The following is a 23,658-nucleotide window of genomic DNA, read 5'->3' as shown; positions in this document are numbered from 1 at the left end:
ATTCCTGTACAAGGTACTAAGATGCAAAACTGTAAACAAGTAGCAATAAAACACCATTTATTCTAAGTAAAATGTATCAACCAGCTCCCTATGGTCACACTTTGTATATAAATATTTGTGTGCATGTGTTTAACTGATCTCTGCTCCCTAAGGAATCGACTGGCTAATTAATTTGATTTGGTTTGGCTCCAGTTATTGCACATGGTGGCATATGCCTTATAACCTGTGGATTTATGATTCTATGCATTCATTTATAAGCATTTCCTATTCTGCCTTGATGGCTTTACATCAAAGAAATGAAAAGGAGAAAGGGTTAAATGGAAAGACCCTTACAGCAACTTTTGCACTCATACAAATGATACGTTTCAGTAGCAGAAGTTGATTTCTAAAAATGTAAAATGACATCATAATCTAGATTTTACAATTCAAAAGTTAGACTGAAATTGTTTTTTCAACATTCCATTGAGCTTATAAAAGGAGAAGCAATGCCAAGATTTTTTTTTTTAAGTACTGTTATCACTTTTCCTGTGGGGTTTGTTTTTTTTTTTTTATCTTTTTATCAGGATATCCTCTTTCCATGTTCAATATTTCTGGTATAAAATTAACATTGGTCTACGTGAATGTGTGGTTCTGCATCTGAGTCTGATGCCATATCCCCGATTTTGTTTTTCTAATCAGCAATAAGCCATACATTTCAGACACCTCTCAGAATACTGGCACAGCATCTGACAAAATTTTAGTTGATGCCTCAGTCAGAGGCTTCGAGAGCGCATTTGTCACAGAATTTGGTAGGCCAACAGAGACACAATGACAGGATCAAAAAATAGCTTGAAATATTTAAAGCAGAAGTCAACTTAGCGTCTCTTGTAGAAAATGCCTCTCAGATATATCATAATATCAAGAGCTAATAAATAAACAATTCACAATTGCTGAGTATGAGATAAAGACTATTTTAAGGGTGGTCAATCTGGATAATGAACATGCATGAAATCTATTTGCATGCACTTTTATGCTAATTCATTAGGGGTGTCCTGAAAGAATTGGATAAAGGGGTAAAAAAAAAATAAGTTAAACTATTAATAATTTTTTTTAAAATGCCCGTTGTTGGAATTTTAACCTCACCAACCCCCTCCACCACCAAATCATGCCCTGTTAGAGCTTAAATCACAGAATGTTTGCATGGAATTTCTGAAGGATAGTTCTTGAGTTTTTGATCACATGGCATGTTAAAAAAAAAAATTGTTTCAGATTAAGTTCCCTCCCTCATCCCAGTGCTCTGGAAACTCCACACAATACCGATCTGGCGAGCAGCACATCATTGGCATCAATGATAAGGTCTGTGATGTAGACACAAATTTTTGCATCGATGACTTAACTCATGCAGGTACAGCAGTGTCGTGGAGAGAGACATAGGAAACTTCTGGAAGATTTTCACAGTGGTATGGTATCACCAGGACACAAAGGCAGACTTGGTGGCACGTTCGCAGTGAGAGTTACCTTGGCTGCTGAATATAGCTGCCAGGGCTCCTCCACTGCTGCTGCTCCCAATACTCAGAATGAGTGATATCCAATGCTTAGTGCATGCTCTCCCTGTCTCAACCTGGGGATAAGTCTGAGGCTGGAAGGACTCAAAGGAGGAAATGCTGTGTGCCGAAAAAAGCAGGGTCTGGCTACTAATACCTTGCATTGTGTTTGTTAATTCCAACACTCTAGGCTCATGCTGTAGCTAGGAAGGAGAAGCATGTGTGACTATACATGTTCTCAGAAAGCAGGTCCTTACACGTTTAAGAACCACTGCTGCGCGGTGCTGATAGCAGAGCTGGATCTGAGCATCAGGCAGTGGCTACCTTTCCATGGCACAACTGACCAGGTCTGAAAGCACACTGGTTGTGAAACTGATTTATTTCATCTAGGAACTTCACCTCCTTACAGACCATTAAAATGAAAAATGTAAAAGGATACACATACTTCAATAATAAACATTATGAGCCCAAAGGTTGTTCAATCTTTGTCTCTTTCTCTGAAGATTCATTTAAAATTAACACTACTCCTCCTCCATGGCCATTACTTCAATAATAGTAAAATGTATAAGCTATTGGGCAGGCCTGAGATAAGACTATCAAGCTTCAGAAACACAAAAAATATCTGATTCATTGTCCATCATGACCTATAATCCTTAATCAGCCAAATATTAAGACCAGCATTTTAATTATCAAAATGGAGAACTGGATCCTCCATTGCCTCAGGTACAAACTTGAGATTGTAGGCCCTCTGGGGATAGGGAAATACCTAGAGTACCTGAATGTAATCCGTTTTGAAGTGCCGAAATGTGTGAAAAGCGGAATATAAAAATCTAAATAAACAACAAAAAAAATCAATTCCCTGGAGCCTCTTAGCTCATTACCATTAGAAAATGCAGCATCCCGAAAGTAACATAGGAAATTAAAATTACAATGCTTGAATTGCACTACCCAGCATTAGTCAACCAGACAAATAAAAACCAGCAAAGTTACTTCAACAAGGCTGTCCCCGAAAATACAATTTTGCTGGTGCTACAGGAGTAGCCCAGAAAGAAACTATACTTCTACACTCCAGGACATTTCCTTAAAAAATGATTTAAAAAAGCCACAGTATTTTAGACAAAAAAAACTAACTGGCTAATAATTGGGGCCACGTGAAAGAGCTTGCTAAGAAACAAACCCCTTAGGTTTCCACACCTTCAACGACTAAATCATTTCCCCAAGGTTACTTTATTTTAAAATGCTTAATATTCTACAAGCCACATAAATTCTGTCCAATGAGGATTACAAATCAACATACATAAAATAAAGTCTGGGAGCAGATGCAAGTGCATGCAGAGAATCTGAAACGAGATCTACGCACATATTTTCATTCCCCCAGTATAACTCTGCCCCCCCCTTTTTTTTTTTTTGGTGCCGGTAAAAGTAAGTATGCTGTGGAAAAAGGCCAACATCAAACCGCATTTTTACGTGGGTAAACAGGCATTTATCTGTCTTAAAACATTTGATTAATGCCCTCATAACATAACTGGAGTTGTAGGTGCACTTTGATTTCTTATTTTGCTCTGTTGATTTGCGTTTTCCCCAGGGAGCGCCTACAGGTGTTGTTTTTCCTTTACAACAATGTAGGCTTGGGATCTTGCTGAACTCAAACTGAGGTTTGGATACCATGGCTCTATTTATCTATTTTTACTTATTACAAAGCTTTGTGAATAGTTCATTGACATATGGCTACATAATGGTAACATATTTATACTTACCGTATTTTTCGCTCCATAAGACGCACTTTTTTTCCCCCAAAGGTGGGGGGAAAATGTATGTGCGTCTTATGGAGCGAAAATAAAAAAAAACCCAAACAAAAATCTAACAAACCCCCCCCCCCCCCGACTCCCCCAAGACCTGCCGACTTAATTTCCTACAACCCCCACCCTCCTGACCCCCCCCCCAAGACCTGACAAATTAATTTCCTGCAACCCCCCACCCTCCTGACCCCCCCAAGACCTGCCAAACGTCCCTGGTGGTCCAGTGGGGGTCCGGGAATGATCTCCTGGGCGTGGGCCGTCGGCTGCCAGTAAACAAAATGGCGCCGACGGCCCTATGCCCTCACTATGTCTCTGAGACCGACCGCTGCTATTGGTCGGTCTCAGTGACATAGTGAGGGCATAGGGCCGTCGGCGCCATTTTGTTTACTGGCAGCCGACGGCCCTATGTCCTCACTATGTCACTGAGACCGACCGCTGCTATTGGTCGGTCTCAGTGACATAGTGAGGGCATAGGGCCGTCGGTGCCATTTTGTTTACTGGCAGCCGACGGCCCACGCCCAGGAGATCGTTCCCGGGCCACTCCTGGACCCCCGCTGGACCACCAGGGATGTTTGGCAAGTCTTGGGGGGGTCAGGAGGGTGGGGGGTTGCAGGAAATTAATTCGGCAGGTCTTGGGGGGGGGTCAGGAGGGTGGGGGGTTGTAGGAAATTAAGTCGGCAGGTCTTGGGGGAGTCAGGAGGGTGGGGGTTTGCAGTAAATTAAGTCGGCAGGTCTTGGGGGGTCAGGGGGGTGGGGGTTGTTAATTTAAAGGGTTGGGATGGGGGGGGGGAGGGGTTCCCAGAGAAAGAAAAGTTTTCTGATGTGGGGAGTGGACCGAAATGGCCCTCCCCAGACCCGAAAACAAAATAGGGAGAAAAAAAAAAAGCTATGCACTCCCCTAATTTGCTCCATAAGACGCCCAGACGCAGAGCCGGTTTAGCACAATTTTTTTTTTTTTTTTAATTTTCCCCCTCTGAATCCTAGGTGCGTCTTATGGTCAGGTGTGTCTTATGGAGCGAAAAATACGGTACTTTTTCAGTATTCCCCATGATGAATGGTTCTAGTGACTTTGTGAAGGACATTACTAAGATCCAATATGTTGATATACAACCTTTAATGGGCGGTGCTAGGTTTGTGCCACACACAGCGTTTTGAATTTTGGCCAAAAAGCTCCATTGTTGTCTCATCTTATCCCACAATTTAGCTGGGTCACTCTGACGCTTTCTGCCAAACTCCAGCATGCTTTGATGTGGTTTTTCTTCAGTAATGGCTAATTTCTAGCTATCCTCCCATGCAGGCCGGTTGTATGCAGAGCTTTGGATATGGATGACTGGTGCATCTCCACTCCAGTCTCAGCCACTGAACTCTGAAGCTCCTTCAAAGTGAATATTGGCCTTTCTGTGGCTTCCCTCACAAGTCTCCTTCTTGCTCTGACACAGTTTTGAGGGACAGACTTGTGTAGGTAGTATCTGGGGGCTATGATGCAGCTTCCATTTACTTACAACTTATCCAGCGGTGCTCATTGGGATATCCAAGTACTTGAATATTATTTTGTAGCCTTTTCCTATCTTGTGCAAGTTTATAAATTTATCTTTAATTTCTTTAGCATGCTTTTTGGTCTTCATTTTCACAGCTTTCCTTCAGATTCACAGTCTGACCAATGGTACTGGAATTAGGGGGTCTTTTATGCTGAAAAGCTGACTTCTTTTTTTTTTTTAAATGATACACAGGTAGAGGCCAATTGTTAGGGCAATATTTTTCATCTGTGTAAACTTGGAGCTTCTACTCCACAGAGACTGAATATTTATGCAAGCAGCATTTTTCAGTTTTTAATTTTATTTTAAAAAAATGTAGAGAAATAATGAATTGTGACTTTGAAAATTTACTTTAAGAGCATACTGGTTTGCAACAAACATATAAGAGTCATTTGTAATCCATACAAATCTGCTGACCTTTTAGGGGGGTCGAATCCTTTTGCAAGCCACTGTGTTGTGATATATATATATATCTGTGTAATTTTCAGAAGCTGTAAGACTAACATGCTGCAGTACCATTGGTCAGAAAGCTATTACTGATCAGAGAACTAGTGCTATTACGTTGTGTGATTGGTCCTTCAGATATAGCCCACAGATAACTAGGCCTGGGTTGTTAGAGTTCTCTAGTCTAGGTTGGGAGTTCAGAAAGACCAGATCTATGTGCCAAGGTCCTGTTCCAGCTTGTAAGGACAATAGTTACTTACTTGTAAACAGGTTTTCTCCAATGGACAGCAGGCTGTCAGTCCTCACATATGGGTGAAGTCATCCGATGGAGCCTGGCAAGGAACTTTGATCTCAAAGATTCTAGAGTATTAGATTTTCTACTGAGCAAGAGCTATAGTCACCTTCCTTGCCTCCCAAGCAGAGCTCCCAGTCCATGATAAAACTAATATATGGAGAAAACAACTCCCAGGGGAGGCAGAGGGCATCCTGAGGACTGACATCCTGCTGTCCATCAGAGAACACCTGTTACAGGTAAGTAACCATTTTCTCTGAGGACAAGCAGGATGGCAGTCCTCACATATTGGTGAATCCCAAGCTACAAGCTGCCCAAAAACAAAAAAGAGGAATAACTGATAGTGCTAACGCACAATTTGAGTAGTTGGCAGAAGAAACCACTCCTTTTTTTGGAGGCAGCAGACCATAACAGGCTCTAGCAGGGAAAAGGAGTTGGGCTCTATACCTCAAACAGACCCACAGAGCAAAGTGACAAAAATCTCATTATGTGGCAATAGTGGCAGAGTGTGTGATGCAAACTCAGGGCAAGAAGCCCACTTCACTGCACAAAAACCAACATAGTCAGAGCATCCATACAACGAGCCCTAACATGCTCCACTAGGTCCTCCTGGGTACAGGAAAAGGCAGAAGTCACCAACCAAGTGAAAAGAACTCTTGGTCCAAGGTTCTCTTCGGTGTCACAAAACAGCCGAAAGGACAATATGGGCCTAGAGAGCCCGCCAGAAAGAAAACTGCTGTTCACTTGCATCTGAAAAGCAAGAACACATTGCTTACGCCTAGTTACACCCTATGCTTGGAACAATGGTCATAGAACCCTAGTACCTGCTTGGAAGAAGCAGCAGAAGAGGACATCAGGGGCTGTGGTAGTACCCTGGTAGAGAGTCCATCAAGCTAGGGCGAGAGAACATTGTAGAAATCTCATCTTTGTATGACCTTCCTCACTCCAAATGAAGTCAAATCTTCACTGGGGTATACTGTGCTGTTTGTAAGTCTCACTCTGCATGTAAAACTGTCCCCAAAGCCCACCTATAGTGATATAAATAGTTGGCTACTATGAAGGCCTTATAAAGAGGCGCTCTCTCTCTCTCGTAGCGAAGTAAAGGCATCGTGGGGTGCGAAAACTTTAATGCACCTTGTGATAAACTACCTATGCGAAGTGCTAACATAGCGTGCGGTAATTCTAAAATTATCATAGCCCCGCCCCTATTTCTTATCGCAGGCGTTATCTGTGTGAAAATTATAGCATTTTGATGAATCTAGGCCTTCATTTTCTTACAAGACTTTTTATTAATGCTGCTGCTCTGTTTGTGTCTTTAAATAAAGAGTAATAAAAGAATCTGATCTCCCAGGTCAGATGGAGTGGAAACAAGAGTGCTGAGGCATACTCCTCCAGTGGGAGCACTATGCTTAGACCCCCAAGCACAGTGGTGAACTTCGACAGAAGCTCACCCAAGCAAAGCACTCCTATAACTGGCATGATAAGCCCAAGCGAAAGAGAAGCACATTGGCCAACCAACTGATGCATTACCACCTAAGAATCTGGTCAAAAGCAAGGAAAGGATCGTGTTCCTTTCCCTGAAGCCATATGTTAAGACCAATCCCTTACATACCGTGATTTCCCCTTTGACATTCCGATTGGAGGTCAGAAGAAGCAAATAATAAAAGGAGACAGACCCTGGGGCTGCAGGGACAAAGAAACAGCCTTTAGGCTATAGAAATCAACATTGGGTAACACCCCAACTATCATATATATCCCCCTGCTGATCTAGTCAGGGAGTTGCCACTGAGGATTATTCAGCCCATGGATCCAATCTCCTCTCAGTAGACAAGTGGCATGTAAACTGAGAAAGTCAAATAACACCCAGGATGAACCTTAGATTTCAGACAAGGGTGAGAACATTCTGAGGAAGAAGCCCAGGAGCCTCTTCACTAAGAGACAAAAACAGGAATGCTTCAAGAGCCAGCCCCTGTGGAAAACCAGGACTTTGTCACCAACCTGGGAACCCTGAGAGTACGAGAGCAGGTTGCTCACCCACTTGGTACAGGCCTCGAAACCTAATGCCAAAGATAACTTGTTTTTCAACTGAATAAGCTTATGTATATAAGGCAGAAACAACATCTGCATGGACAAGGGACCCCTTGTTAGCAACAAATGCTCCCACTGTCAGGGTTATACCTGAAAGAGAAGATGACAACCCTTAAACGAATGCAATTTGGTGCAGGGCCTCTATTGCGAGATACTTGCAGCTGTGGATAGGGCTAGTTAAGAACATAAGAAATTGTCATGCTGGATCAGACCAGGGTCCATCAGGCCCAGCATCCTGTTTCCAACAGAGGCCAAACCATGCCACAAGAACTGGCAATTACCCAAACACTAAGAAGATCCCATGCTACTGATGCCAATAATAGAAGAGGCCATTCCCTAAGTCAACTTGATTAACAACAGTTAATGGACTTCTTCTCCAAGAACTTATACAAACCTTTTTTGAACCCAGCTACACTAACTGCACTAACCACGTCCTCTGACAACAAATTCCGGAGTTTAATTGAGCACTGAGTGAAAAAGAATTTTCTCCGATTAGTCTTAAATGTGCTACCTGCTAACTTCATGGAGTGTCCTCTAGTCCTTCTAGTGTCTGAAAGTGTAAATAACCAATTCACATCTCATGATTTAAAGACCTTTATCATATCTCCCCTCAGCCGTCTCTTCTCCAAACTTAACAGCCCTAACCTCTTCAGCCTTTCCTCATAGGGTTGTTCCATCCCCTTTATCATTTTGGTTGCCCTTCTCTGTACCTTCTCCAACGCAACTATATCTCTTTTGAAATGTGGAGACCATAATTGCACATAGTATTCAAGGTGCGGTCTCACCATGGAACAATACAGAGGCATTATGACATTTTCTGTTTTATTAACCATTCCCTTCCTAATAATTCCTAACATTCTGTTTGCTTTTTTGACTGCTGCAGCACACTGAGCCAATGATTTCAAAGTATTATTCACTATGATACCTAGATCTTTTTCCTGGGTGGTAACTCCTGAAATGGAACCTAACATCGTGTAACTACAGCAAGGGTTATTTTTCCCTATAAGCAACACCTTGCACTTGTCCACATTAAATTTCATCTGCCATTTATTTGGATGCCCAATCTTCCAGTCTCAGAAGGTCCTCCTGCAATGTATTACAATCCCCTTGTGATTTAACTACTCAGAATAATTTTGGAACATCCGCAAATTTGATAACCCTACTCGTTGTATTCCTTTCCAGATCATTTATAAATATATTGAAAAGCAGTGGTCCAAGTACAGATCCCTGAGGCACTCCACTGTTACTCTTTTCCACTGAGAAAATTGACCATTTAATCCTACTCTGTTTCCTGTCTTTTAACCAGTTTGTAATCCACGAAAGGACATAGCCTCCTATCCCATGACTTTAGTTTTCTTAGAAGCTTCTCATGAAGGACTTTGTCAAACATCTTCTGAAAATCCAAATACACTACATCTACCGGTTCACCTTTATCCACATGTTTATTAACCCCTTCAAAAAAATGAAGCAGATTTGTTAAGCAAGACTTCTCTTGGGAAAAAATCCATGTTGACTGTGTTCTATTAGACCATGTCTTTCTATATGCTCTACGATTTGGTTCTTTAGAATAGTTTCCACTATTTTTCCCGGCAGTGAAGTCAGGCTCACTGGTCTATAGTTTTACGGATCGCTCCTGGAGCCCTTTTTAAATATTCGGGTTACATTGGCCACCCTCCAGTCTTCAGGTACAATGGATGATTTTAATGATAGGTTACACATTGTAACTAATAGATCAGAAATTTCATTTTTGAGTTCCTTCAGTACCCTAGGATGCATACCATCCAGTCCAGGTGATTTGCTACTCTTTAGTTTGTCAATCTGGTCTACTTCATCTTCCAGGTTCACAGTGATTTGGTTTAGTTTGTCTGACTCATCATCTCCGGAACTGGTATCTCCCCAACATCTTCATTAGTAAACACGGAAGCAAATAATTCATTTAGTCTTTCTACAATGGCTTTATCTTCCCTAAGAGCCCCTTTAACCCATCGGTCACCTAACGGTCTAACCAACTTCCTCACAGGTTTCTTGCTTTGGATATATTTTAAAACGTTTTTATTATGAGTTTTTGCCTCTACGGCCAAGTTCATTTCAAATTCTTTCTTTGCCTGTCTTATCAATGTTTTACACTTAACTTGACAATGCTTATACTTATCCTATTTTCTTCAGATGGTTCCTTCTTCCAATTTTTGAAGGATGTTTTTGGGGCTAAAATAGCCTCTTTCACCTCACCTTTTAACCATGCTGGTAATCGTTTTGCCTTCCTTCCACCATTCTTAATGCGTGGAACACATCTGGACTGCGTATCTAGGATTGTATTTTTAAACAATGTCCATACATATTGAACACTTTTAACCTTTGCTGCTGTACCTTTCAGTTTTTTCCTAATTATTTTCCTCATTTTATCAAAGTTTCTCTTTTGAAAGTTTACTATTAGAGCTGTAGATTTACTTATTGTCCCCCTTCCAGTTATTAGTTTAAATTTGATCATGTTATGATCACTATTGCCAAGTGACCCCCACCACCATTACCTCTCTCACCAAATCCTGCATTCCACTAAGAATTAAATCTAAAATAGCTCCCTCTCTCATTGGTTCCTGAACCAATTGCTCCATGAAGCAATCATTTATTACATCCAGGAACTTTATGTCTCTGGCAAGTCTTGATGTTACATTTATCTAGTCAATATTGGGGTAACTGAAATCTCCCATTATTATTGCACTGCCAAATTGGTTAGCTTCCCTTATTTCTCTCAGCATTTCATCATCTGTCTGACCATTTTGTCCAGGTGCACGGTAGTATACTCCTATCACTATACTCTTACCCAAAGCACATGGGATTTGGGATGCCATTTGGGATGCCAAAGAGATCAAACTCTTCCCTCAGTGGTAGAGTTCCACCCAAATGTGATACTGATTGGCAGGAGCAATCACAAGGTGAAAAACATGCGTGTTATGTCCAGCAGGTACCAGAAGAGGCACTCCCCACATGCGGGAGAAATCCTTATCTCTCCTACTGAGGAACAGATTTCCATGAGAGGAATCCAATGTAAATATTGCGGGGAATCAGAGCCTGGGACAGCTTCCCGCATATCACCAGGCACAGAGTGATGGCATAAGTGATCCTCCTTGACAGGCTCTTTGATCCAGCGGGATTCAGAGAGTGGCAGAGAAGAAAAGCAGCCACTCAGAGGCAAAGCCCACCCAGAGAAGGGAGAATGAAAAAAAACCCTTCCCTGAGAAGAAAACAAGGCCATACCACCCATCCCTGAGGAGGGGATGAAAATTGGAACATTAACTGGGTCGTTGTGATCTTGAAACTCCCTGCTCCACATACAAGAGTAGGACCAACCTTTGAGGCTCTATTAGCATCATAGCAAGTCGCCGATGGCTGCATAGTCTGGCACTACGAACGTCATGGCAATCAGATGCAGGGATGCCAGATAAAGCGGTCCAGCTAACTCCCGTTGCTCCTCTCCCCAGCTCTCCCTAGGGATCTACGAGGAACTGCCAAAGCAACGAACCTGCGATGTGTGTCCTGGAAGCTTCCCTGTGAAGGGGATCCAGAGCGAAAGCCAATATGAGAGGGGACCTGTAAAGGCCTGTCCACTCCATAAGGATGACATATCCCAATCCTACAGCCCCAGTATCCACCCCAAAAGAGTGGCTGAGAGTGAACAGGACCACATTCTTATCTGAAAAGTCAAAGATATCACAGTGCACCGGTGACTGCAGTGCACAAGCTTGTGATGCCTTCTGTCACAGGATAATACACATACACTAGAGGGCACCAAGTAACAGTGGCACCTCTACGCTTAACCTCAGCAATTTGACTATAGTGTCTTGCACCATTCAGCAGTGCTCCACACTGCCATCAGTGAAGCATAGGTACTTGATGTCACAGCGCCAGCTCTGCTTCTGTGTTGACATAGCAGCCCCCACAAAAGTCATAGCACGCTCCATGCCACAGCATGGAACATAAGAATATAAGATATGCCATACTGGTTCAGACCAAGGGTCTATCAAACCCAGAATCCTACTGGACCAATCCAAGTCACAAGTACTTGCCAAGTATTTGTGACTTGGATTGGCCATTGTTAGTGACACGATGGTCAGCTCCTTCACAGTGCACTGTACCAGTACCTGTGGTGGTGCAATGTGAAGGAGCTGACCATTGTGAAGTGTGCGGTAGCCCTGATCCCATCAGTACTGTACAGCACTTCATGGTGTCATCACATGAGGGCACTGGACGTTGCCCCTGGCGCTGCCTGTCGATGGCCTGTGATGTTGATCAGTAGCCTCTATACTAGCGCACTTGGCCCAGGCAGTGCAATTTCAAGGCACAGCCTGGCACGTGCGCTGACAGTGCTGGACTCTTAACGATGCCCTGTATGGTGCTACCCTTAACCATTAAAAGCCTTATGCTTCACCTTTGCTGCAACTCCAACATTACTCTTTGTATCAATGGCAGGGGGTGGCAGGAAATTCGAATCAGTTACCAACAAGGGCCCTGAACTTGGTGGTCGGTGAAACATAAATATGGGAAAAAAAGTGTGGGAGCTTGCTGGGCAGACTGGATGGGCCGTTTGGTCTTTTTCTGCCATCATTTATATGTTTCTATGTTACCATCTTCAATGGTGGGAATGGCGCCTCTGGTATGTATGGTGCTCCAGGCACCCACCACAACATCAAGGGCATCAACGGCGCTTGTGGCGATACCAACATCCAAGTCGTCCAGGCACTCCATGGTGCCAAAGGCCTTGGTAGTGTCTGGTGGCACATAGTGCGCTTGGAGATAGACAACTCCTGACAGTCTCAACCGTGCCTTCAAGGCTCTCACTGCCTCAATGACACCTGCAACAATGGTGCTAGAAGATGTTGATGATGCTCCCGGTGCCCGACGGCATCCACAGTGCTTAACGGTACACACAATGCCCATGGTATCGATGCTACATATCCAGGGCCTAAGTATGTGTGCACTGGCATGGATGTGCATGGGCAACTGATCTTAGGCAGGGCATCAAAGATGCAGCAGCAGAGCTGATTGCCCAGGCTCATTCTCACCCTCTCTTCCAAGGAGACTGCACTTCTGAAGCAAATTGACAAGCAGGAGGGGAGACTATGTCATCTAGGACACCAGAAGTGAAGATTAACTTGGGTCCATGGAGACCTTCCCAGGAGCGTGGGGCGGATGAGTTCTCTTCCTCACAGAATGTTCCGGTCTTGGATTCCTTTGCTGATGCCCAGTGGTCAGACAAAATCTTATGGAACTCCCATCTGGATGTGAACTCAGGCAAGTTCCCAGGCTAAAGGCTTACTCGGACCACACATGGACTGCAGACTGCCAGTACCACGAGGCACTGACAAAGACACAAAAACAGATAAATTGAAAGAGGATAAATGAACAAGCTGCATATGCAGCATTTATTAAGGAAAAGGGAACATTTCTGCCAAGCTGCACAGTGCAATAGGCCTACCATGTGGCTGGCAGAGAGAACCCTTGAAAAAGGAGATAAAATCAAAATAAAAAAAAAACTACTGCAAATATATAAAGAAAAAACAAAAACTCACAGGCTCTGCTAGAAAAGCAGCTTCTGCAGCTCCAGAACTGTCACTACAGTAGCTGTGTGAGAGAGAGAAAAGCTCCAGCTACGACCACATGGCTCCATGGAAAAAGAAAGAATGAGGGGCTTTGCCTGAGTGGCAGGGAGGCGACTACTGCTGCACATATTCATTGGAGCATGTTGAAAGTGCTAGAATCTTTGAAATCAAAGTTCTGTGCCAGGTTCCATCAAATGACTTCACCCATATGAGGACTGCCAACCTACTTTGGTGCTGGAGAAAGTCCTTTCCTGACCTCCCCTGGCACAGCTTGGTACAATGAAAGCTGTCTAGTTTATTTAATTTTTTGATAAATATTTAACCTTTTATTTTCAATATTATGTATGTTATTTTGTAAACCATTGTGATCTTGACATGGAATAATGGTATATAAAATGTTTAAATAAAAATAGAAAATTAAATAGCATTTATTGTACAATTCTTGTAATTTTACCTATTACTGTTTACAGGTTGAATCTTTTTACCATTTGCTGTTCCTTCTTTTTGCTGTTAAACTCTTTAGTTTATTAGCTCTGTTCTGGACTGGGATCCCTGTACTTTCTGTGCATGGTCTGTGGGTGCATTTCTAAGAGCTGTGTGACCCTGGGTTTTGTGGGATTCTCAGTGTCCATAGAAATCAGAAGGGGTAGCTTGTAGATGTGGTACTTGTTCAGAAGCAAGCAGAAACCCAGTTGGCAGGTGGGAGATTGCCTGTATAGGAGCTTGCCTGTGTGCAGGTGCAGGCAGGTCCAAGCAATGTTTGGCAGGACCCTCCAAGTGTCCACAGGGTTAACCCTGATAGCGTGTGGGTTAGTACCGAGGCATTACATGTCACTTGTCCAGAAGGTAGTTTACCTGCGTAAAAAGTGTGATTTATTATTTATTCTGCTTTTTGACATATCTGAGCAGATTACATTCAGGTACTGTAGGTATTTCCCTATCCCCAAAGGGCTAACTTGGCTCATTCATCAAGCTGATGCGTGCATGTTATAAAATCCGCTACCCACGCACACCTGATTTTATATCGGCGCACACATGTGCGGGCGAGTGCCGACTCATGCACGTAAGGAGCGGACTAGGAGGGAACTTCCTAAACCCCCTACCTACCCTGCCTGCTTCTTCCCCTATTCTTCCGACCCCTAAAACTCCTCTAACTAGGTTTTTTTTTATTTTAAAACTTACCTGCTCTCTGGAGCAGAAGTAAGTTGCATGGGCCGGCTGGCTGCCAGCTCTCGCTTCACAGGACAGCACCAAATGGCACTGTCCTGGCCCGCCCATGCTCCGCATCCTGCCATCCCCACCCTGTCCTTTTTTCGCATAGGATTGTTCCACGCATACCAGGAGATACGCGTGTGGCTGCGGCGCTTTGAAAATGCGTGCATTTCTCCCGGTATTGGCACGCGCTGGCCTTTTAAAATTAGGCCATAAGTTTCTTAGAATCCTCACTGTTTCCTTTTGTTCTTTTTGGAGATATTATTTTCAAATTAAATATAAAGTTTATAAAACATCAGGTGACAGAGAAATTTGCTCCAATTCATTTTCAGTACTATTCATTATTCTTTTAAATTCTAGAATGCTGCTAGAATTCAGGTGTGTGACATGATTATATGACTGCATGCTAAGTGGCCTAAGGACTGGTCCAACAGGAGGTTCTGAAATGTCTCATGCTACAATTATTATAATCCTGCAAATTTATAAATACTTTATACACATCATACACACATTTTTCCCATTTTCTGGGTGCTTTAAAAGCACTTTCTAATCGGTGGCTAACAAAACATATGTGCATGTCTTTGTAAGGGATCACATATTGATATTAGTTACAGATGACTCCTATTCCTGACCAACAGAACAGTGGTGGAAGAATACCAGAGCAAACCTCATATATGGGCACATAAATCTGGCTGCTATTTTATCAAAACGTTAGGCACAATTTTAATCCCTATGAAACTTTCACAGGGATAGGCTGGCAAGAACACAATTTACTATTTTCTAATTAGACTGAAATGATACATTTTAAAAGTCTCTCTCTTGTCTTAGGTCCCCCTCTCTTACTCCTGTAAAATAAGAGGCTGGGAGTTGGGGGCAAGGGAGCAGCTGAACGTTTCCACTTGAGACTTCATTTTAGCATGCCCTCAGGCTGCCCTGAGTAGATGTGTTTTATGTCCTTGCTGGCAGGAGTCTAGTGTGAAACAGTTAAAAGTTTTTAAAAGTTTCCCATGGGACTCCCCTTCTACACTGGCATTTTTTGACACGTTCCAAAACAGAAAATGCGTATGTGCTGCACCATGCACTTAAAAAGCATGCCATGGGTGCACTGAATATGCAAGTCTGTCAGAGTTCCAATATGGTGGACGCAGCAGGATGAGGCCTGACTTGCAGCCTTCTCTGGTGCTGCGCTCACATGTACAAAGATAGAACTGGAAAGGAGCTTCTGCCATGTCACGCTACTCACTTACTTTATAGTCCCATCAGGGTTGTCCATGATTACTGCACTGGTGTGTCCTAGGATATAGCCGGGGATCCAGCCCTCGGCTGCAGGGCACTGGTCAGTGGCAGCTCGGAACACCAGAAACATGTTCTGCTGGTTGCTTGCCAGGATTTGAACGACCTCTCCTTGGTAGACATTGATCTCATCCTCCTTCACCGCCGTGTAATCGTGTGTCACGAGCATGGTGGAGATATTGCTACTGCTGCTACTTTCACTCTGTGGGAAGTAGGGAGAAAGGTGCGGGGTGGGGGGGGGGGGAGGGTGTCAGGGGAAATGGTGAGAGAAAAAGAAGGGAAGAGAACAATGTTTAGTGCTCAAGCAGTTGAGCTGTGGAATTCTGAGGGACGTCTCTACAACGCTTCTGCCTCAGCCTCTTGCAGTTTGTAGAAGCAAAGCATCCCATCTAGAAATGGGCAAGCCCACAGCAAGGTTTACTTTCTGGACACGACTGTGACCACGTCTTGTGTTTCCTTTCTCTCTCTCTCTCTGCAGAACACAGCTTCCTTAAGTTCTGGCTGCTCTGCTTTCAGGGCCCCTTCCTGAATACTGCATCCACAGCCAAGTCGCAAATGCCAACATGCTAGAATGAACTCCAAAGATTAACTTACTGAAGAAAAAAAAAACCCAACCCCTAAACCCTACAAACCACCAAAAATAAAACATGCAAAAATCAGCCTTGACCAATGTTCGGTCTGGTGACTAAAATCCCAGACGAGAAGCTGCTTTTCTCCCACCCCCCTCCACCTATAAATTTTTATTTTCCACAACATTGTGAGAACAGAGAAAGAGTACAGGTTGCACACAGCTGTACTGGGGACTGAGAAAAGGACAGGGTGCATCGGAGCCAGGGGCAGGAAATCAAAATGAGCAAGGGATCAGGGGGCAATGCGAAGGGTTACTAGAGTACTGGGACCGGTAATGTTTTTCTGATGTTTATCAACCATACACAAATTACTTTGTTGGGGGGTATTGAGGGTATTTAAATGGGGTTTTTTTTTTAAGTTGAAACTGAAAAACAGAAGTCATATATATATATGTATACCGTATTAATAAAGTTGGTAACCATGACATTTCACATACATAAGAACAAATCTTGACGTAGTGATATCCAGTTCAGCTTGCTGATGGGACAGTACAGTGGAAGAGGTAGCTTTCCTCTCCTACATAGAGCAACATGCTTTCTGGATCATAGCCCCAAATCACAAACTGCTACTGTTTAATGTATTACAGAATGATAAGTTGATGCTTTGGGATGGGCCATGTAAGCAGAGCTCATACTGCTCCACTTTCGTATGGAAAACACATTAATGGTACTGAAAACTAAAATTACCATCGTTCTATGCATGGATGTGCATAATATTTTGCATGTGTGTGTCTCAGAAAAATGTTACACTTGATGATTTTACAGAGCAGAGGAAGAAAGTTCCTTTCAGTAATTCGAAGAGAACGAAACTAGGGCTTTGATTTGCTGCCTGGCAGTCTGGTTGCCTGTTTGCCTAGCACCTGGTTTTAAAAGGAGATTGGTTGGCGAGGCTTTGTGTCATCTGTAAATACATATTTTAACTGAAAATGAGAAATTTAGGGCGAGGGATGCGAGTGTTTAAAGAACATTTTGCTTGGATGCATACTTGGTAATGTTTGCTTTTTCCTCACCATGAGAACTGCAAGTAAGCAAGGGTGTCTGGATGTGCACCTCTCTTAGTAACCCTCCATGTCCACATTTCTCTCGTCACTCACTACCCCCCACAGGGTACTCTTCACACCGTCTCTCCCCTTCTAAAATGAGGAGAATGTAGAATGCTAGCGGTTGAAATCTCCTTCTGGTTGCGGCACAGTGAAAACAGAGCCAGCAGCCGAGAGCCAGCTCTTGTGACTGCTGCCGCAAACATCCATCCCCCCGAATACGTTTGCTTGTTGGCAGAGGGTGGGCTAGTATGGATGGCAGGCAAATGGCACACTGTGTTTGCTCTCGGCTGCTGGCGGTGGCCCTGGGTTTTCATTACAATGGCATTCCGGCTGGACGGAGCTTTCTGGCAGCAGCGCTCAACATTCTCTAAGTGCCAGGCCAAGAGACTGTGGGAATATGCTGGGAGACCCAGATACATGGGGGAAAGGGGGTGGAGTAAATCTAGAGAGTTCCCAGGTACAGTTGGGGATGAGGTGGGCATTTTAGGTCTTCTAGCTAGGAGCGTGCAGGGCCTCATGAAGTTAAGGTGAAGTTAAAGCGTTCCTCACATACAGGCCCTAGCTCTATAAATTGTTGCATTCATCTCTTTAAATGTTTAAATTAATTAATCCAATTTAAAAAATGTAAAAAAAAAAAAAGCAAAGCAGCAGAATAAACAGGCTCTGATGTAGCTCAGGGGAGCTGGCTAAGCAGGATGGGGCAGAATCCTATAGCTTTAATCACTACCTCGTCAATGCTGCAAAATAACCCTTGTAAAACAGGATACACAAAAAAATGGCAGAGAACAAGTTCCTCATTTCCCAAGAAACAAAAAAAAAAAAAAAAAAAATCACATTTGTACAGCAATATAGTATTTCATTTGCAACCCCGAGGTCGATATTCAAGAATTTTGTCCTGGTAACATTTGGAGTGACTCAGACAAACCCCATGATATTAATTTCCTACTCTTCTCGCCGGTAAAATTTAGCTGGATAAAAAGAGGGGGATTCCAGGGGTGTGGCTAAAATGTATCTGGTTAAATGTTCAGCACTAACCAGATAAACTTAGCCAGTAAGTCTGGTTAAAAAAAAAAACCATGTGTCCTAAAGTTACCCAGACTTACCCCAAGTGCCACTGAATATCCAGGCAAAGTTAGCCGGTTAAGTTTCCTGCTCATTGGCTTGCTAAAGGTCAGCCTCTCTGCATTTTACCATGACCTTCTCTTCCTCTGTGGTGCAGCAGCAAAGATATAAAAACTGTAAGCAAAAGGGCTGCTGAGCTCCGCTAGTTAGATATCAGCTAAAAAAATGTGTAAATCCCACCCAGCATCTAAGGATTTCCCAAGAAGTGGAATCTGAATGATTCTGATTACCTCCCAAATGTAATATCGTTGGTTTTCAATGAAAAATGGAGGATCTGGGTCTCACCCATATCATTAAAGTACCCACCCACAAGTGCAGCCTCTCTCTAGACTTCTTATTCTACTTCCCCGGATCCTAATTCAGTAACGGTAGATCCTAGCTCCTAGACAAACCATTACCTAGTGTGGGTTATGTTTATCAACAGAGACAAAACCCTTCATATTCCTGAGCCCAAACTTCCCATCAGGAATTGTCCCTTATCACTAGGACAGCGTCAGCAAGCTTCTTAACCATCAAAAACTGCAATCACTTCAAAGCTGGCAGAACACTTTGTCCAACAATGGAATTCATTATAACCACTGACACACTAGCCCACCTCAAAACAAATCCAACCAGATAACCCAGGAGCTCCCCTCCAGATACCAACTCATACATTTGCAAGGGACATGCCAAAAAAATACAAGACAGACATTTAGCTGACAAGAAAAACAAAAGACCATTTTCAAACAACTCAAACTAGTAAAGAATCACTCAAGGAAACTATTCCAACTAGTGAAGAAACTCTCGAGACCTAATTCCATGGCACCTAGTACCACCATGGACTTTGATTCAAAAATTAATGCTATCTGCTCCTCCTTTGTCTTTGCACCTTCCCCCTCTCCTCCCACATGCCTCTGCAATAAAAATACCTCCTCCAACCTCAACTAGACCTATTCAGTTTCCCCCAGATCATATCCCTCTGTTTGAGTTCAGGAAAATCACCCCCAACGAGATAGAGAAGATCCTCTCAAAGATTAAATCAGTCCCCTTGCTCTTTAGATCCCATACCACCCAATTTAATCTGTTACCCGAGACAAGACTTCGACCCTGGCCAACCACCATAATCAATGCTTTATTAACCCAAGGAGACCTACGGTCATACTTAAAAAGGCTGTGATCAAACCCATTTCGAAAAGAAACAGATACCGATCTATAATGGAATTGCTTAGCCTAAGTCCGACAAAGTTAGCTGAGGATTTATTTAGAAAGTAGGCCTTAGTGTTCTTCCATTGACCCCACATCATGTGACTGTAAAGCAACTGTGAGAACAGAAGTAAAGATGTACAGGCTCTGTGGTGAGGGAGTTAATATCACACGAGAAAGTATCTGTTTCTCATTCTAGGCTACGTTTTGGGAAATTACATGCGTCTCTCAAAACATACTTTTGAGATGTATAGATGGAGAGGGCTTAACTAAACAGAGGCACAAGAGAAAGGGAGTGTATACGTGTGTGTGTGTCTGTGAGAAAGAATCCTGAACTTCTAGAGGTAACAAAGCCATGCTGCTTTCCTAGGTCCTTTTAATATCAATAAATGAAAGTATTATATTGGATTATCATTCTAATCAATGACTTTACTATATCTGTGTATCATCTCTGCTGAATTGCTTTCTGAAGAAGTGTCGAGCATATTATAAACCTGTTTCTGGAATCTACAGTTGTACTGACTTAGGGTGTTAGTGAGATGTGTTGTGTTTTTGGTAGCAGGTCAGGGAGTTGCCTGCAGGATCCTGGTCTTGTGCGGGGGTAGCCTCATGTCTTACTACACTCACACAATGAACCTGTAACAAGACGCCAGAATAACCAATCACTATCACACAGTCTCCAGCCTCCCTTTCTATCCAAGCTGGTGGAGAAAGTGGTCTACGTTTAACTCCTAGACTTCCTAGAGGAGGCCAGCATCCTATACCCTTACCAATTTGGCTTCCGGAATGGCCATGGATCATAATCTTTCCTGTTAACCTTAATCAATAACATCCATCTACACGCTGATCAAGGTGGTGATTCCCTCCTGGTCCTACTAGACCTTTCTGCTACATTTATTTTATTTATCAAAAATTTATATTCCACATATTCTCTCAATGTTCAAATGCGGATTACAAAATACATTAATAAAATATTGACAAACAATCAATACAAATATAACCACAATACAGTCAACCACCTACTCCTGCTACCATGCTTGAGAGACATCGGTATTAAGGGTTCTGCTCTTGAATGAATCAAATCATTCCTGACTAACTGTTCACAGTCTGTCTAGTGGGCCAACAAAACATTCACACCTAGGGATCTCACTTGCGGCATGCCCCAGGAGTTAGTACTTTCCCAAATCCTTTTCAACATCTACATCCGTCCAATCTATCACCTCATCCATTATATCAACATAAATCTTGTCTATTTTCCAATGACAAACAGCTTTACATCAAAAAATGGACTGCCCAAACTGCAGCCATCATTAATCTCAATGATTGTCTCTAAGCAATGGCCTTATGGCGTAATAAACACAAACCTGTAAGTCCAAACTTTTCTAGTTAAATTAATTAGATTAAATTGGGAGGTATGGTCTATATTAACTTTACTCTCCTTGTCAAGAATCTCTTTACAACCTAACGACACTGTATGTATTCTGGGGGAATAACAACCAGCATTTTACAATGGAAACCCACATCTCAGTGGTGGTAAAGACGTCCTTTCTACACCTATGCGAGTTTCACCAACTGTATAACTACTGTGGGAAATATGACTTAGCTACTGTCATACACTCATGGATCATCAATTGCATAGACTATTGCAACTCTCTATTCCATAGCACTGTACAATTCAATCTCAAACATCTCCAGCTTTTGTAGAACTTGGCAGCTAGACGTTTGGTAGAGACCAGACCCACTGATCATATTAAACCAATTTTGCACCAGCTACACGGTCCCAGATAAAAGCAGGATAAAATTTAAAACACTTTGCTTTATCTTCAAATGCATGACCTAAATAACCCTGAACATCTGTCCCAACATCCCTCATAAAGTAACTTCAATCCTTCCAATAGGGCCTTCTATCCTTCTTGCCAGTGGCTTCAGCTAAACTAACATGCATGAGACATTGCGCATTCAGCTGTTCTACCCCTAAAATATGAAACCTATAATGCTGTGACAGTAAACTTGCTATTCACCTGCCGGAAAAAAGTCAAAGCTTGGCTGTTTAACTAGGCCTTACCCTAGACTTCACAACAGATGCTTAACCTTAGTCCACTGTAAGTCTTCTTGACCATGAATCCCACAATTGTTCGTTCACTTCTGGGCTACCTCTAACCAAATGATTCTTAATAACCATCATACTGGTATGTTTAATTTACTTAAGTATATATTTGCAATTTATACCCAATGCACCCAGTTCTTGTATATATTTACTAGAATCTCTATATTTGTCATATCTGTAGGAATTCATTATTTATGTATTTAATGCCTTGTTACTTTATGTAATCTGCCTTAACTACCTTTAGGAAAAGTTAAGAGTATCAAATGCTTATAAATAAATAAATATGATCCATAGTTTTGAGGGATGGGGCAAAAATTACACAAAACTGCTAAAAGTCTGTCATTTATTCTTCGATTTCCTGGGTCTCATCTAACCTGTGACTGACACCCATCAAGCCCCATCTTGGTTATGGATGGAGTCTGCCTGTGCAAGTTTTTGACTCCACTTTACTGTCATCATTGCACACAGACATGGGCATTGTTAGCTGTGGACCCATGCCCTGAGTCTTACTAATAGTGCCACAAGTCCCGGTTCTCCTCTCCTTTCCCCCCGGACATTTAAGACTGTGTCTGAAGTTGCCTCTGCTTGCTTTTTTCTCCCCTCTCCATGCTTGGCTTGCTTGCAATCCAGCTCCTCCTTTCCCAGAGCTGACGATTCTTCTGTGCTGGTGTGGTAAAATAATTTGCTGTTTGAACTGTTGGAGGCTCGTAAGATACAGAGCTGCGCGATTCATACAATGCATCATTTTACCACACCAGCACAGAAGAGACATCAGTGCTGTGAAAGGAGGAGCAGCTGCATTACAAGCAAACCGAGGCATGGCACTGATAGGCAGCCAGGGGCAGCATCGAACACAAGTTTACAGGTCCTGGGGAGGTGGGGGTGGAGAAGACCAGGGACTCAAGAAAGCACCACCTCTCTCCCTTTTGCTTGTGAGGCAGCCGACCCACAAAGGGGTCTAAGCAGGAAAAGAATTGGGATCTACAAAAAGAAAGCCATAGGTCAGACACAAAACCCTGATACGCAGCCGAGGCGCCTAAGGCAGGGGAGTGATGCTAGTGCAAGAAGCATAGAAACATAGAAATGACGGCAGAAGAAGACCAAACGGCCCATCCAGTCTGCCCAGCAAGCTTCCCTCATGTCTTCTCCCATACTTATCTGTTTCTCTTAGCTCTTGGTTCTAATTCCCTTCCACCCCCGCCATTAATGTAGAGAGCGGTGATGGAGCTGCATCCAAGTGAAATATCTAGCTTGATTAGTTAGAGGTAGTAGGGGTAACCGCCGCAATAAGCAAGCTACACCCATGCTTATTTGTTTTTACCCAGATTATGTTATACAGCCCTTATTGGTTGTTTATCTTCTTCCCTGCCGTTGAAGCAGGGAGCTATGCTGGATATGCGTGAGGTATCAGTTTTTTTCTTCTCCCCTGCCGTTGAAGCAGAGAGCTATGCTGGATATGCATCGAAAGTGAAGTATCAGGCACATTTGGTTTGGGGTAGTAACCGCCGTAACAAGCCAGCAGAAGCATACTCCGCATCATAGAAAAAATTACAAGCAGGGTTTTGTATCGGTAAATCCTGACAAAACAGTAGGTCTATAAACTCCTAGATACAGGAAAAAGTCTAGAGATGCAAACATGAGAAGGACTCTTGGACGAAGGCAACAGAGTTTCCTTTGGTGTTATAAGACAACCGAAAGCCTAACTAGGGCCCGAAAGCTCCCCAGAAAGAAAATGCAGTTCACTGGCATCTGAAGGACAGAATACATTTGCAGAAGTGCACCTGTTTGGCTG

General features: G+C 42.9%; 1 protein-coding gene across 1 annotated transcript in view; it reads right to left on the bottom strand.

Annotated features, from left to right (window-relative positions):
• Window positions 1-23,658, bottom strand: part of TRIO (trio Rho guanine nucleotide exchange factor) — a 964,000-nt gene that overhangs the window by 46,504 nt on the left and 893,838 nt on the right. The window contains exon 49 of the mRNA XM_029590045.1: window positions 15,738-15,985. Coding sequence (XP_029445905.1) covers window positions 15,738-15,985 — 248 coding nt within the window. The remainder of the gene's footprint in view (window positions 1-15,737; window positions 15,986-23,658) is intronic.

The sequence above is a fragment of the Rhinatrema bivittatum genome, chromosome 2, assembly GCF_901001135.1.
Source record: "Rhinatrema bivittatum chromosome 2, aRhiBiv1.1, whole genome shotgun sequence".
In the NCBI taxonomy this organism is placed as follows: domain Eukaryota; kingdom Metazoa; phylum Chordata; class Amphibia; order Gymnophiona; family Rhinatrematidae; genus Rhinatrema; species Rhinatrema bivittatum.
Note: the sequence above shows the minus strand (reverse complement) of the source record. Positions and strands in the feature narration are given on the sequence as shown.